Raw genomic sequence first — 15,519 nt, forward strand, 5'->3', positions numbered from 1 at the left:
ACTAATAATAATAAAATTAAAAATAAATAAAAACAAATAACAATAGTGGGACTGCTGAAGTAGTCCCACTAAATATGTAATATATACATATATTGCAGCTTAACAATCATTAGATGTGGTGGCTGCTTCAGTTTTTCTTTTCGTTGGCTTTTTCCTCTCTGTAACGATCTGGCCAGTAACACACCTCCTGTATGGAGGTAATGTTTAATAGATTAGCAGATTTAGAACCACTAACAAATTGAAGCCAAACTCTAGCTCACACTTTATAAGCAGTTGCAGCAAACAGTCTTTTTCCTTTTTGGATGAAGGTTTTGCATGAATAAATAAAAACTGATCATTTTAATCACCCTTGCAGGCAATGTTCACATCTGACATTTTGGGATCTCGGGAAGCTCGTTTTTGGGCAGCAAGCATTGCATGGTGCAATTTGCCACGATTGCAGTAACAATTACTGCAAAACCGCACCACGTTTAGGTGCCCATGAAAATGAATGCCACCTGAACATGCATGGTGCGTTTTGCCACTATTGCTGTGTGATTTGAGATCATGGGCAGAATCACAGCGATTCTGCCTGAGATACAAAAATGCCAGATGTGAATGTTTGTCTCATTCCTGTAAACTGATACATTCTGCTGTGGGTTTAATACTGCTTTAAGATTATTTACAACATTGTCTTAGTAGTCACTGCCAGGTGCCATACAGAGAATTCACCGGGGGTCCCATCAAAATTTTGTTATGGGACCCCATATTACACTCCTGAATGTAATCCAGATTTATGAAGTTACAGCAAACAGCAGTGTAACAGTACTGCAAATTCAACATTTTTTTTTTTCATCTGAACAAGAGCTAGCGTGATACTGTGCTGAGTGATCAAAAAGACTGGAAGCTAGATACTGGAGATTGTTACAAACTGCTTTACAGAAGTGTCTACTAGCCAAAGTACACTGGCTGAAAATAGACTTTCAACTTTGTGAGGGACAGTTATACTTGTTCTTACTTACTACAGTGCAGTTGTGTTGTGCAATTCTGAGAGGGATGGAGACCTGAGATGAAGTACCAGAGGTGACTCTTGCATGGACCAGGGACCCATGGAGAGCCTGGGAAAGCGTCAAGATGGAATCAACCACATAGTTTCTGCACCTTCCATGAGTTAAGTTCAGTTACTATAGGAGACAGCCTATTCTACAAAGTACAGGTGTGCTGGTTCAGCTTAAAGGCTCTTTTCCTGTACTGCTGTCTACCCTATCTCACCATTTTTGTCTAAGGAGTCTGCCAATCTGCTTATCTGATGATCGTTGCTATTTTTGACTAAGGGTGTCCTGTGCCCTATCCCCTCTCTCCCACATTCTTCCTGTTTGTGAGAAATAAACTTCTCTTTGTTTAAGCATAAAAGTGACTAGCACCCTATTTCTATCGTGTTCATCACCCACCATGCCTAATAACCTGCACCCGGAGGAAGTATGTCAGCCCTCCCTGCCTCTGAGCGTCACCACCAGGCTCCTGGAAAGTTGGGGTAGGTGCTACACATTTATTTTACTGTTTTAATATTGTATATATATATATATATATATATATATTATATATATATACACAGTATCTCACAAAAGTGAGTACACCCCTCACATTTTTGTAAATATTTAATTATAATCTTTTCATGTGACAACACTGAAGAAATTACACTTTGGTACAATGTAAAGTAGTGATTGTACAGCTTGTTTAACAGTGTAAATTTGCTGTCCCCTCAAAATAACTCAACACACAGCCATTAATGTCTAAACCGCTGGCAACAAAAGGGTGTACACCCCTAAGTGAAAATGTCCAAATTGGACCCAAAGTGTTAATATTTTGTGTGGCCACCATTATTTTCCAGCTCTGCCTTAACCCTCTCGGGCATTGAGTTCACCAGAACTTCACAGGTTGCCACAAGAGTCCTCTTCCACTCCTCCACGATGACATCATGGAGCTGGTGGATGTTAGAGACCTTGTGCTCCTCCATCTTCCATTTGAGGATGCTCTACAGATGCTCAATAGGGTTTAGGATCTGGAGACATGCTTTGCCAGTCCATCACCTTTACCCTCAGCTTCTTTAGCAAGGCAGTGGTGATCTTGGAGGTGTGTTTGGGGTCGTTATCATGTTGGAATACTGCCCCGTGACCCAGTCTCTGAAGGGAGGGGATCATGCTCTTCTTCAGTATGTCACAGTATATGTTGGCATTCATGGTTCCCTCAATGAACTGTCGCTCCCCAGTGCCGGCAGAACTCATACAGCCCCAGACCATAACACTCCCATCACCGTGCTTGACTGTAGGCAAGACAAACTTGTCTTTGTACTCCTCACCTGGTTGCCGCCACACATGCTTGGCACCATCTGAACCAAATAAGTTTATCTTGATCTCATCAGACCACAGGACATGGTTCCAGTAATCCATGTCCTTAGTCTGCTTGCCTTCAGCAAGCTGTTTGTGGGCTTTCTTGTGCATCATCTTTAGAAGAGGCTTCGTTCTGGGACAACAGCCATACAGACCAATTTGATGCAGTGTGTGGCGTATGATCTGATCACTGACAGGCTGACCCCCCACCCCTTCAACCACTAATGCTGGCAGCAATGCTGGCAGCACTCATACGTCTATTTCCCAAAGACAACCTCTAGATATGACACTGAGCACGTTCACTCAACTTCTTTGGTTGACCTTGGCGAGACCTGGTATGAGTGGATCCTGTCCTGTTAAACTGCTGTATGGTCTTGGCCACCGTGCTGCAGCTCAGTTTTAGGGTCTTCTTATAGCCTATGCATCTTTATGTAGAGCAACAATTCTTTTTTTTTCAGATCCTCAGAGAGTTCTTTGCCATGAGGTGCCATGTTGAACTTCCAGTGACCAGTATGAGAGAGTGAGATCGATAACACCAAATTTAACACACCTGCGTCCCACCTGAGGCCTTGTAACACTAACGAGTCACATGACACCAGAGAGGGAAAATGGCTAATTGGGCCCAATTTGGACATTTTCACTTAGGGGTGTACTCACTTTTGTTGCCAGTGGTTTAGACATTAATGGCTGTGTGTTGAGTTATCTTGAGGGGACAGCAAATTTGCACTGTTATACAAGCTGTACACTCACTGCTTTACATTGTAGCAAAGTGTAATTTCTTCAGTATTGAAAAGTATGAAAAGATATAACAAAATATTTACAAAAATGGGAGGGGTGTACTCACCCCCCCATGTGGGCAAAACTCAGCAAGAGCTTGGTAAGTGAATGGAAAACCACATGCATAGCATGCGTATAGGAAATTTATATCTACCTTTGGGAAGACATATTGCTAGACAGCATAATTATAGATTACCCAAAATCAATTTTTCTGTTCTGGATAGGTTACACATACCTATTAGAGGGGGCGACTGGAACAAGGTCCTGCTTCAGCGCGAAATGCGCTGGATAAGGTACCTAAAGGCCACAACCCCCCCTGGCTTAAATGAAGTTGAGAGCTTCAGACCCTTTATGGATGGTTTCAGTTCAGTAAAGACTGATTAAAATACGAAATAATGTGAAGTTCCCCCATTTTTTGAATTAAGGCACGAAAGTCTTCTTAAAGTCCTCTGGTTTTTGTAACTTTTTGGGGGGCTCTTTATCTCTCTGGATCACTGAAAATCTGTTATCTCAGAGCCCTTGATATGTTTTTCTGATATATTTCTTTCTAGGCGATTTTTTCTCTTCCTTTTTTTCACTGTAGATATCCTTTTATGTCTTTGGACCGCTATGATTTTTGAATATGAAATGCACACATTTAGGATTTCTTTATTTACTTAATTATAATTATATTCACTATTGTCTTTTCTCTGTAATTTAGGCATCTTTGGATCAAGATGGTCTATAGGAGGGAATCATGTATATTGAGATCCAAAAAAATCTTTTGTACAGCAGAAAGCGCCATCTACATGCTACAAGTCAAGGATTTTTTTTTCCCCTTGTTTTTCCCTGCTTTTTTTCAGGGGACTCTCCACAATTATTTGTTTCCACATCCTTACCCGGCACAGGGGGGCCGTCCTGCCCATTGGACAGGGCGGCTCCCCCTTTTTCCTCAAGGCATGCTTTTTCTATGCCGAGAGGTATTATGTGTCGGTAGTTTTAGTCCCAACTGGCCGCTTCCACCACTTCCGGATATTTGTATCCGGGACATGTGCTGGCTATGACCAGGTGGTTATGCTGCAAGTTTCTTGCGGCATTACTTGGTGCGGTGTTGTGGCGGTCTACGCCACCCTTTTCCATCATGGCCACTGTCATGGACTTCCGGATGTTTACATCCAGGGAACAGGAAGTGGTTTTGCGTCACGTCCTGGCCATGGTTTGATGGCCAGACGTGTCGCGTCATGCAACACGTAGCGGCCACGTCTTGTCGCGTCATTGTGGCAGCGTGGCACGTCACGGCCCTGCACCGCAGACCACATAAAGGGAAGCCGGGGATGGCATATGGCGCCATTTCCCCTCGTCGGCTCGATAGCGGAGGGGCAAAAACCATCATCAAGCGTCTTTTTGACGGTCTTCTTGGCCCTGGAGAATTTCAATTGGCCTACATGCTATAGAGTAAGTCTTTGCCCCTTCTCACTTGGATTGAATTTCCTGTTGATAGGGACTAGAATTGGAGAGGTTTTTTCACTCTCATCCTTATAAATAATGTGTTTTTTATACAGCTGCTGGGTCACATTTTTGAGTGCCAACTTTTGGGATTTCACTATATCCAGCCATCCTGTAGAGGATGAGGGGCATATTCTGTGGATTTTGGATTTTTCCTTGCCTTGATATGGGGAATGCATCTGTTACTTTTTGACTATGTATGGAAAATGTAAGTTAATATCTATATACAATATTTGTATGAAATATGATACTTATATGTACTTCCTAACATTGCACTTTTGAATTTCTGTAGATAGTGATACAATATCCCTGGTGAAGATTTAATTGATTTTCACTTATTGAAACACGTTGGATTACTGCTACTCGGCACCGCCTGTTTGCATGGTGGTCATTGAACTATGTAGTGGGCAGTATCACTTCCATCTTTTCTCAATACGCAATGTTTTTTAATACTTGTATTGTGTATACAACATGTTGAAATTTAATGAATTTTTCTACCAATGTTTATAAAATAAATGAATTTTATTTAAAAATCTAAACCTTTTTCATTGCCTTAAAAATCCCCAAATAGAGGTTTTTCACATTTTTCTTACAGTTATATATTGTAATACTAAGCTAGTCAACTGCCTATTCAAGGGTTTCTGCACAGTAATCTCACCAGAATAGGTGTGGACAAAACCCTCACACACTTTTAACCTTGTTAATTGTGTAAGAAATGTGGAAATATGTCACCTGTTTACTTTACACAGCAAACAATACTATCTGGGATTGGTTTTAAAAAAGATATAAATTGGATTTTCGTGTTGGCCTGACACAGTGAACAGTTCCTGCATGTGCCAACAATGAAGCAATTTCTTGTAGTTCTTCTCATTTTGTCTTTTGTCCATGGGATAATTCGGTGAGTGATATTTTTATTTTTTTTCCTTTCCAAGTAATTCAAACTTTGAAGATTTTTTAACAAGCTGTGTTTTTCAATGTATTAACTCCTCAATGCTATGCATCGATGACAGATTTTATACCTTTATACAAAATATATATATAAATAATTACAGTTTAAAGGACTTGTTTTTTACATACCACAGATGACAAAACATTGAGAGAGGGAGAGGGAGAGGGAGAGAGGGAGAGGGAGAGGGAGAGGGAGAGAGAGAGAATTTGTTACCCTTCTCACCCTTTTGAAAATGCTAGCTGGCCATACTGTACATGGATTGTTTGCTTTTGTTTGATCAGTCAGCCTGTGGACCGATCACACACACAAAAAAAAAAAAAGACTGGGTTCCCCCATCAACACATTTCAGGTAGACAGAGGAATCCTCCCCACTGCAGTATTTGTATTCTGACAGTAGGGATGGGCTGAACACCCCCAGTTCGCACCAGAACACCACAAACAGACAAAAAGTTCTAGTGAACATGCGAACCCTATTAAAAACATCTTAAAATCAGAAGTGCTCATTTTAAAGGCTTATATGCAAGTTATTGCCATAAAAAGTGTATGGGGCCCCGGGTACTGCCCTAGGGGAATCAATGCAAAAAAAAAAAAAGTTTTTAAAACAATCGTTTTTTCAGGAGCAGTGATTTTAATAATGCTTAAAGTGAAACTATAAAAATGAAATATTCCTTTAAATATCATGCCTGGGGGGTCCCCTTAGTCTGCCTGTAAATTGGCGCATCTGTGCGACGTGTAGAACAGTGTCGCAGAAATACTGACATTTCTAAAGGAAAAAATGTAATTTAACCGCTTACAGACCGAATTTCCCCCTTAATGACCAGGCCATTTTTTGCGATACGACACTGCACCGCTTTAACTGCCAAAGACAAGAGCTTTCTTTTGGTGGTATTTGATCACCTATGCAGTTTTGATTTTTTTGCGCTATGAACAAAAAAGAACGACAATTTTGAAAAAAAAACTATATTTTTTTACTTTTTGCTATAAAAAATATCCAAAAGAAAAACATTTAAAAAAAACACATTTCTTCATCAGTTTAGGCCAATATGTATTCTTCTACATATTTTTGGTAAAAACAAAAATGCAATAAGCATATATTGATTGTTTTTTTTTTTACTAGTAATGGTGGCGAACTGACACTTTTGACACTTTTTTGGGACCATTGACATTTATACAGCAATCAGTGCTATAAAAATGCACTAATTACTGTGTAAATGTCACTGGCAGGGAAGGGGTTAACACTAGGGGCGATCAGGGGGTTAAATGTGTTCCCTGGGAGGTGTTTTTAACTGTGGGGTGATGGGACTGACTGAAGGAGGAGAGAGATCACTGTTCCTAATCACTAGGAACAGCAGATCTCTCTCTCCTCCCCTGTCAGAATGGGGAGCTTTCTGTATACATTGACAGATCCCCGTACTGGCTCCCTTTCCCACGATCGCGGGTGACCGGCAGACATCTCAGCCGCCAGCCATGCACATCAGGTCCCCTGCCATGCAGTGGACGTGCTCACCACTAGCCTGCTATGGCTCTTAAAGGAGCCGAAGTACACCTATGGCGGTTTGGGGGAACGAGCCGACCTGCCGCTGTATAATGTGGGCGGCTGGTCGACAAGTGGTTAAACTTGCTTGCGGCTGTAATGTATTGATGCTCCCAGCAATATAAATGAAAAATCAAGGAAAAATCGGCATAGGTTCCCCCCCCAGTCCATACCAGACCCTTTGGGTCTGGTATGGATATTAAGAGGAACTCCACGCCAAAATGTAAAAAAAATTGGCATGGGGCCCCCCCCCAAAATCCATACTAGACCCTTATCCGAGCATGCAGCCTGGAGGTCAGGATAGGGGGACGATGACGAGCAAACGCCATCCCCTCCTGAACCATACCAGGTTAGGTTTGGGGACCGGAAAAATAGAAAAAAAAGAAAAAACTGCCTCCATGGGAGGCCTCCCGGCGACTGCTGTCTTTTCGCTTTGGCAGCTCTTATATAGGCAAGGGCGGGGCCACCCGCTGACGTAACCGGATGGCCCCGCCCCCTTTGACGTCACATGAGCTATGTTGGGAGCTATGCTACATTTAAATCTGAAAGCACCATATCTACTTTTCCTCAACTTCCCAGCAGTGTGCAAAGGACCCTAAAATCTCTTCTACTGTCTGGAGGGCATTAATGGTATTCATGAGCACTTTCTGTACCTTCTAGATGTGTAGGCACATCAACAGAACTACAATTACCATGAGGGCTGGTATTAGAGAGGTGCACTGAAAGTACTCTGTCAAGTCCATGATAGGCACTATGTAGGTACCGTATTTATCGGCGTATAACACGCACTTTTTCCCCTTAAAATCAGGGGGAAATCGGGGGTGCGTGTTATCCTGAGCTGACAGATGTTCAAAATCGCCGACCGCGATTTGAAAATGGCGCCGCCGGCGCCGAAATACACAGAGCCGGTCCTTGGCTCTTCTCGGCCACTTTCGGCTTCACTCGAGCACCGCCCGAACCTAGCCGAGTGTACTCGGCTAGGTTCGGATAGCTCCGCTCACAGTCACGCCCATCCCGGGCGGGACTACGAGTGGAGTGGAGCCGAAAGTGAACGAGAGCCGCCGAGAAGAGCCAAGGACCGGCTCTGTGTATTTCAGTGCCGGCGGCGCCATTTTCAAATCGCGGTTGGCGATTTTGAAGCTCAGGATCGCAGGGGATCAAACTGCGAGCTGCAAGGCTGCACTGGGGCAAGGCTGCACTGGGGCAAGGCTGCACTGGGATAAGGCTGCACTGGGATAAGGCTGCAATGGACACTGGGGGAGGCTGCACTGACAAGGCTGCACTGACAAGGCTGCACTGACAAGGCTGCACTGACATGGCTGCACTGACATGGCTGCACTGGAGCAAGGCTGCACTGAGAAGGCTGCAATGATGGGCATTTAAATGTAAGTTTTTTTTCCCTTCAACTTCCCTACTAAAAGTTTTTTTTTCCTTAAAATTCCCTCCTAAATTGGGGTGCATGTTTACGCCGGTGCGTGTTATACGCCGATAAATACGGTAATTCCTGTATTTCTAGCAAGATCGCCAGGTACCATTTATTACCAACAGCTCTCTGAAAAAGAAAAAACAGGTGCGTGTGTGTGTATATATATATATATATGTATATATATATACACACACACGCACCTGTTTTTTCTTTTTCAGAGAGCTGTTGGTAATAAATGGTACCTGGCGATCTTGCTAGAAATACAGGAATTACCGTATTTATCGGCGTATAACACGCACCGGCGTAAACATGCACCCCAATTTAGGAGGGAATTTTAAGGAAAAAAAAACTTTTAGTAGGGAAGTTGAAGGGAAAAAAAACTTACATTTAATGCAATCAGGCAGGCCTGTGCACTACATGGTTTTGGTAAATATGAAGACAAAAATCTGCAGAAAATCTAATAGTGTGTAAAACCTAATTAGGTAGGCATTGCTACCAATGCTATATATTATATATTTAATTTGAAATATATATATATATATATATATATATATATATATATATATATATATATATATATATATATATATATATATATATATATATATATTTCAAATTAAATATATAATATATAGCATTGGTAGCAATGCCTACCTAATTAGGTTTTACACACTATTAGATTTTCTGCAGATTTTTGTCTTCATATTTACCAAAACCATGTAGTGCACAGGCCTGCCTGATTGCATACAAATTGAAACTTTAATGCCTCGTACACACGATGGGACATTCCGACAACAAAATCCATGGATTTTTTCTGACGGATGTTGGCTCAGACTTGTCTTGCATACACACGGTCACACAAATCTTGTCGGAAATTCTGAACATCAAGAACGCAGGGACGTACAACACGTACGACAAGCTGAGAAAAATGAAGTTCAATAGCCAGTGCGGCTCTTTTGCTTGATGCCGAGCATGCGTGGAACTTTGTGTACACACGATTGGAATTTACGACAACGGATTTGGTTGTCGGAAAATTTGAGATCCAGATCTCAGATTTTGTGTGACTGAAATTTGTGTGATGGAAAATGTCCAATGGAGCCTACACATGGTCGGAATTTCCGACAGCAGGCTCCCATCGAACATTTTCCGTTGGAAAATCCGACCATGTGTACGGGGCATTAGGGTTTGACCTCATATTATATGGTCTTAGTAAATCTGAAGAAAAAAGTCCGCAGAAAATCTAATAGTGTGTATGGGCCTTTAGTCCTCAACTGTTGTATTTGCTCTGATGCTTTTTACTATGGACAATTTTATTAATTGCAGAGTTCCACTGAAGAGACAGAAGTCAATGAGAAAAATTCTTAAGGAAAAAGGAAAGCTCTCACATTTATGGACAAAGCAGGGAAATGAGTTTCTTCAATTGAGTGACTCTTGTAGCAGCCCAGAAACTGCTAGTGAGCCTCTTATGAACTACTTGGATGTAAGTACTGAAATACAACATTTTTAAGAAATTTAAGATGATCATTAACCTAAGCAAACAAATTAAGACTGCCACAATAATAACTAAAATTTCAGATTTAATGAGTTATAAGCAAGCAGCTCTACTCCTAGAGCATATTCTTTTTTTAAGTAATATCATAACTATGTCAACTAGAGAACACAAATACAGAGATAGATCCATTAGGTCTATTCACACTATTGTATTGCTGAAAAATGGGTTAAAGTGAGTGTTTCTTTCTCGTACATCACGGGACACAGAGCAGCCATATACATTACTACCTGGGTTATGCACCACCTATAGGTGAGTGGACACTGGTAGAATAACCAAAAACAGGAAGTGATCCCCTCTACAACCCCTCATATACAGGAAGTACTCCAGTTTTTACGCCAGTGTCTAAAATGGTGGATGGTCACTTTTTGAGCTCTCTGTGAGCTTCCATGCTGTAATCCCGCACAGGTTCTTAAGAATCAAGGGACAGCGTTTCCAGATTGGATCCATTTCAAAAAGCTACTATGCTAAGATAAATGGTACCCGAGCCTCGTAAAGAAGATTAAAGGATCAACAACGAGGTTTTGCCTGTAATGCGACCTTTGGGCACTAGACCCTGCGTAGTGGAATCCTGGACACCACAGCACTAAGGCATTTCTGCAGAGTGCTGTACAGGTCCAAGGGAGTGGACTCTCATCCCAAAAGGGTACCCAGTCCTTGAAGGTCCGTGGTGACTGAACCCGTCGCAATGGGTGAAGGCTGGACCTCTGGCTTAGGCTATTGTCCTGCGGTGGGAGTGGTAAGTGGCCCTGTGAAAAAACAGGGTCCAATTATTATATATTCCCCTGCAACAGCTGTATCTAGGCTGACATGTTTTGAAAGAAATAAAAATAAAAATGTTTTCCTTGCTATGCTTGCTTTGCCCTCTAGAGGGCATGGGTTCGCTGCTCTGTGTTTCTCTTCCCAGAGCTGCACAAGCCGTGCATTCTGCATTTTGGGTGGAGTGCTGCAACAAGGGGCACATGTGTTCCATCAGTGGCCCCTGTAGAGTCTAAATGGAACTCTGCTGCAATAGCCTCACATGAAAGACTGGATGACACCAGGCAATCTGAGCCACTGCGTCTATCTGTGCCTGCTACCAATTGTCATGGTTATGCAGTAATCTTTATCTGTCAGCTTACCTTCTCCTCATGTGATCAGACTAAGAGGCCAGCCACTCACACCTGGCTGGTTTTATAACCTCTACTCTAAGCATGGCCACACCCCAGGCCCTATCAGGGAACCCTATATTAACCTGTGCACTGCAAGGCAGCAGTGCTGATCAACCATTGTGTGTTAGCTTTTGTGTGTACTTGCTGTGTTTCCTACGTCTGATTCCAGTTACCGACTTTGGCCTGTTCTCGACTTTCCCTGTCTGCTTGTGACCCTGAACCTTGGCATGAACTCTGTTGTCCTTGTCTGCTTGTGGCCCCAACCTTGGCTTATTCCCTTACTATCCCTATCCTCCTGTTGCCTACTGTGGGTGTGAGCTGGGAGACCCTGGGGGTCGCGACCTGGAGCCAGTTGCAGCCCAGTCCATCCTCACCACAAGAGGCTCTGGTGAACACCTGCTGGCTCTCAGACTCTGCGCCCCAGGGAATCTTACGCTCTAACCCCGGTGGGATTCGTGTTGGCGTTCCAGCAGCCCTGCCTTCCTTACCACCCTGACTCCCATCCGCAGAATTCAGCCGTAGGGTCCACTACCTTGTGGTGCACTCCTGATCCCAATGGTGTGCATCTGTCACCTAGTGTCACGTACCTGGTAGGTAGAGTCCAGAATGCAGGGAACGGCCTCTCATATACCTCTGACTCTGGAACCCCTGGTAGTGTTGACAGGGGCTTGAGAGTACAAAGGGGCACAAGTGCCTGACTGGAAGGCTGGAGTAGAGGGCTGAATCCTGTTATCAGCAGGGAGGTGCTCCATAGTCCAGCAGCAGGATGCAGACAGCAGGGAGGTGTTCTGTAGTCCAGCAGCAGGATGCAGACAGCAGAGAAGTTTCCTGTAGTCCAGCATCAGGATGCAGACAGCAGGGAGGTGTTCTGTAGTCCAGCAGCAGGATGCAGACAGCAAGTAGGTGTCCTGTACTCCAGCAGCAGGATGCAGACAGCAGGGAGATGTTCTGTAGTCCAGCAGCAGGATGCAGACAGCAGGGTACAGACAAGCTGGGTCAAAACACAGGTGGGCAGATCAGGTACAGAAGGGCAATCCAAAAGAATAGTCAAAGTCCAAAGCCGGGATTGGGGCAGGCAGCAAACAGGGTAGTCAGGAACAGTCCAAGTAGATAACAGATTCAGAGATTCAGGTAACAAGGTAACAGGGCAGCAGGGGTCTTCAGGAACGCTGTAGACCGGACAGCAAGGCAGCAATGCATCAGTCCCCTTTTTATAGCACATCTTGGCACCAAGTGCTGTCACAAGGGGCGCACGCACGCTCCTGCACGTGCCGGTGCACCGCTATTAACGCTATTGTGCTTGCGCCGGACGGCTCTTCTGTGCACAGGCATCCTTCTAGCCTTTACATTGCTAGAACGTTTGCTGGAAGGCTTTTCCTGACATTGCCCCCCTTCAATGGGCAGCCTCAGGATGCCCAACTGGGCCAATTTACTTGAGTGAGATCTTTTAAAGGCTAGAATCAGTCTCTTGGTGTGGATATTAGTCTCTGGTTCCCAAGAGTTTTCCTCTGGGCCATATCCCTTCCATTTCACCAAATACTGAACCTGATTGCGTCTCTTCCGGCAGTCTATGATTGATTCAACCTCAAATTCCTTTTCACCGTTGATGAGCACAGGCTCAGGAGGACCGGTGTTCTGGTTAAGGAAGGGGTCCGGGACTGAAGGTTTAAGTAGAGCCACATGAAAAACTGGGTGTATACGAAATGACTCTGGTAGTTTTAATTCATAAGCCACGTTATTGATTTTTCTTACCACTGGGAAGGGACCCACAAACTTAGAGCCCAATTTCCTGGAAGGACATGCTAACTTCAAATTCAGGGTGGACAGCCAGACTTGATCTCCTGTTTTCAGGTCAAGCTCCCCTCTCTTCTTTTTGTCAAATGTCTCTTTGTTATGTTCCTGAGTTTTTGCCATTGTTTCTTGGAGTAGCTTGTTGTTTGTGCTAACAACTGAAAAAACTCAAGGCTTCTTAGGCAGCCGGTACTGTACACTCTGCAACGTTGTTGGACAAAAACAAGGGGTGGAAACCATAGTTCGCAAAAAACGATGACTTATTGGTTGCAGAATGAACAGAATTATTATAGGCAAACTCGGCAAGAGGTAATAGGGGTACCCAGTCATCCTGAGAAAAACAAGAATAGCATCGTAAGTATTGCTCAAGGGTTTGATTTGTTCATTCAGTCTGACCATTAGTCTGGGGGTGGTAAGCAGAAGAGAAAGAAAGGATGTAAATTGTACCCCCCTATCAGATACGATGTTTGCAGGTATACCATGGAGTCTTACAATCCCTTTAATAAAGATCCCTGCGGTTTCAGAGGCAGAGGGGGTACCCTTCATAGGCAGGAAGTGAGCCATCTTGGAAAGTCTGTCGACCACTATGAAGATAGTGATGTAGTCTTCAGATGGTGGTAATTCAACAATGAAATCCATGGAGATCATCCTCCATGGTCTTTCCGGCACAGGGAGAGGTTTTAGCAGCCCCCAAGCCTTGGTATTGCTGCCCTTGTTCTGAATGCAGGTAATGCACGATTCCGCATAGTGTCTGCAATCTTTCAATAGCTGAGGCCACCAGAACGTGCGTTGGAGGAGTTCGGAGGTCTTGTGTATACCAAAGTGGCCAGATAGTTCATGGTCATGACAAGATTTGAGGACGGCAACCCGTGTTTGCTGTGGCACAAAAATTCTGTCTTTGTACTATAATAAGTCATCTCTGGACTGTAGAGTGATGTCTGTCGGATGGGGAGCCGTTGAAGATGCCTGTTTGATTTGGGACAGTAGGTCTCCTTGAAGCATGAGAAATTTCCCAGGAGCAAGAATGGTATCTGGGGAAGAAGGAACTTCAGGTTCGCTGAACATCTGAGACAGCGCATCCGGTTTGGTATTTTTTTATCCCGGCCTGTAAGTGATGTGTAAAGTGAACCTAGTAAAGAAGAGTGCCCATCTGGCCTGACGTGGTTTCAATCTTTTGGCAACTTTCAGGTACTCTAAATTTTTGTGGTCAGTGTACACCAGAATAGGGTGGGCCGCTCCTTCCAGGAGGTAGCGCCATTCTTCAAGCATGGCTTTGATTGCAAGTAGCTCCCTGTCCCCAACATCGTAATTCTTCTCAGCTTCTGTTAACCTGCCGGAGAAGAACGCCACTGGATGTAATAGAGCCTTGGATCCTTGTCTCTGTGAAAGTACCGCCCCCACTGCTATCTTGGAGGCGTCTACCTCCAGTATGTAAGGTAAAGCTGGGTCAGGATGCTTCAGGACAGAGGCTGACACGAACTAATCTTTCAAGGAGGTGAAAGCAGCTTGAGCCTCAGGGGACCATTGGAACCGGGTGCCTTGCCGAGTCAGTCTTGTGATGGGAGAGATGATGGAAGAAAATCCCCTGATGAATTTGCGATAGAAATTTGCAAAACCCACAAAGCGCTGAACTCCCTTCTTATCCGTAGGGGCCGGCCAATCCAGGATGGCGGAGACCTTCTGTGGATCCATCTTGACTCCATCTATGAAAATAATCAGGCCCAGAAACTGAATGCTTTGGCGTTCGAACTCACACTTCTCAGGTTTTGCGTACAAGCCGTGCTGGCGAAGCCGAGTTAGAACTTTTCTGACGTGTTCCTGGTGGATAGGCAGGGAGGAGGAAAAAATCAGGATGTCATCCAGATAAACTATGATGAACAGATCAATGTAGTCTCTAAAGATATCATTAACAAAATCCTGGAAAGTGGCAGGAGCATTACATAACCCAAAGGGCATTACAAGATACTCAAAGTGTCCGAAGCGGGTGCGGAAGGCAGTCTTCCATTCGTCCCCGCTTTGGATCCGGACTAGGTTGTACACTTCTGCGAAGATCCAGTTTGGTAAATATAGATGCAGTTCCGAGTCTCTGAAAGAGTTCAGGTACCAAAGGTAGGGGGTACCGGTTCTTGATAGTAATTTTATTGAGGTCCCGATAATCTACGCAGGGGCGTAGGGAGTGATCCTTCTTTTCCACAAAGAAAATCCCTGCTCCTGCTGGGGAGGTGGAGGGGCGTATGAACCCTTTTTTCAGATTATCATCAATGTAGTTTTTAAGAGTACCTAGCTCCAGTTCGGTTAAGGGGAAAATTCTCCCAAAGGGAATCTCTGCTCCGGGGAGAAGTTCAATCGGGCAGTCATAGAGTCTGTGTGGAGGAAGTGTCTCTGCCCCCTTCCTACTGAACACATCCGGAAAACTATGGTATGTTTCTGGGTCAGTTTGGCAGGTCTCAGCATCGGTCTCCAGACACAGCAAGGAAGACAGGACATC

The 15,519-nt window shown here is 44.0% G+C and overlaps 1 protein-coding gene across 2 annotated transcripts in view; it reads left to right on the forward strand.

The window, feature by feature from the left end:
• Positions 1 to 5,388: 5,388 nt before the first annotated feature.
• The window catches only part of CTSE (cathepsin E), a 553,970-nt gene continuing 543,839 nt past the window's right edge, over positions 5,389 to 15,519 (forward strand). For both annotated transcript variants that reach the window (XR_012241707.1, XM_073615874.1), the window contains exons 1-2: positions 5,389 to 5,529; positions 9,864 to 10,020. Coding sequence is in view for 1 of the 2 variants with exons in the window: in XM_073615874.1 (XP_073471975.1) it covers positions 5,474 to 5,529; positions 9,864 to 10,020 (213 nt within the window). In the remaining variant the exon portion in view is untranslated. The remainder of the gene's footprint in view (positions 5,530 to 9,863; positions 10,021 to 15,519) is intronic.

Source organism: Aquarana catesbeiana, linkage group LG02, assembly GCF_042186555.1.
Source record: "Aquarana catesbeiana isolate 2022-GZ linkage group LG02, ASM4218655v1, whole genome shotgun sequence".
Classification (NCBI taxonomy): Eukaryota; Metazoa; Chordata; class Amphibia; order Anura; family Ranidae; genus Aquarana; species Aquarana catesbeiana.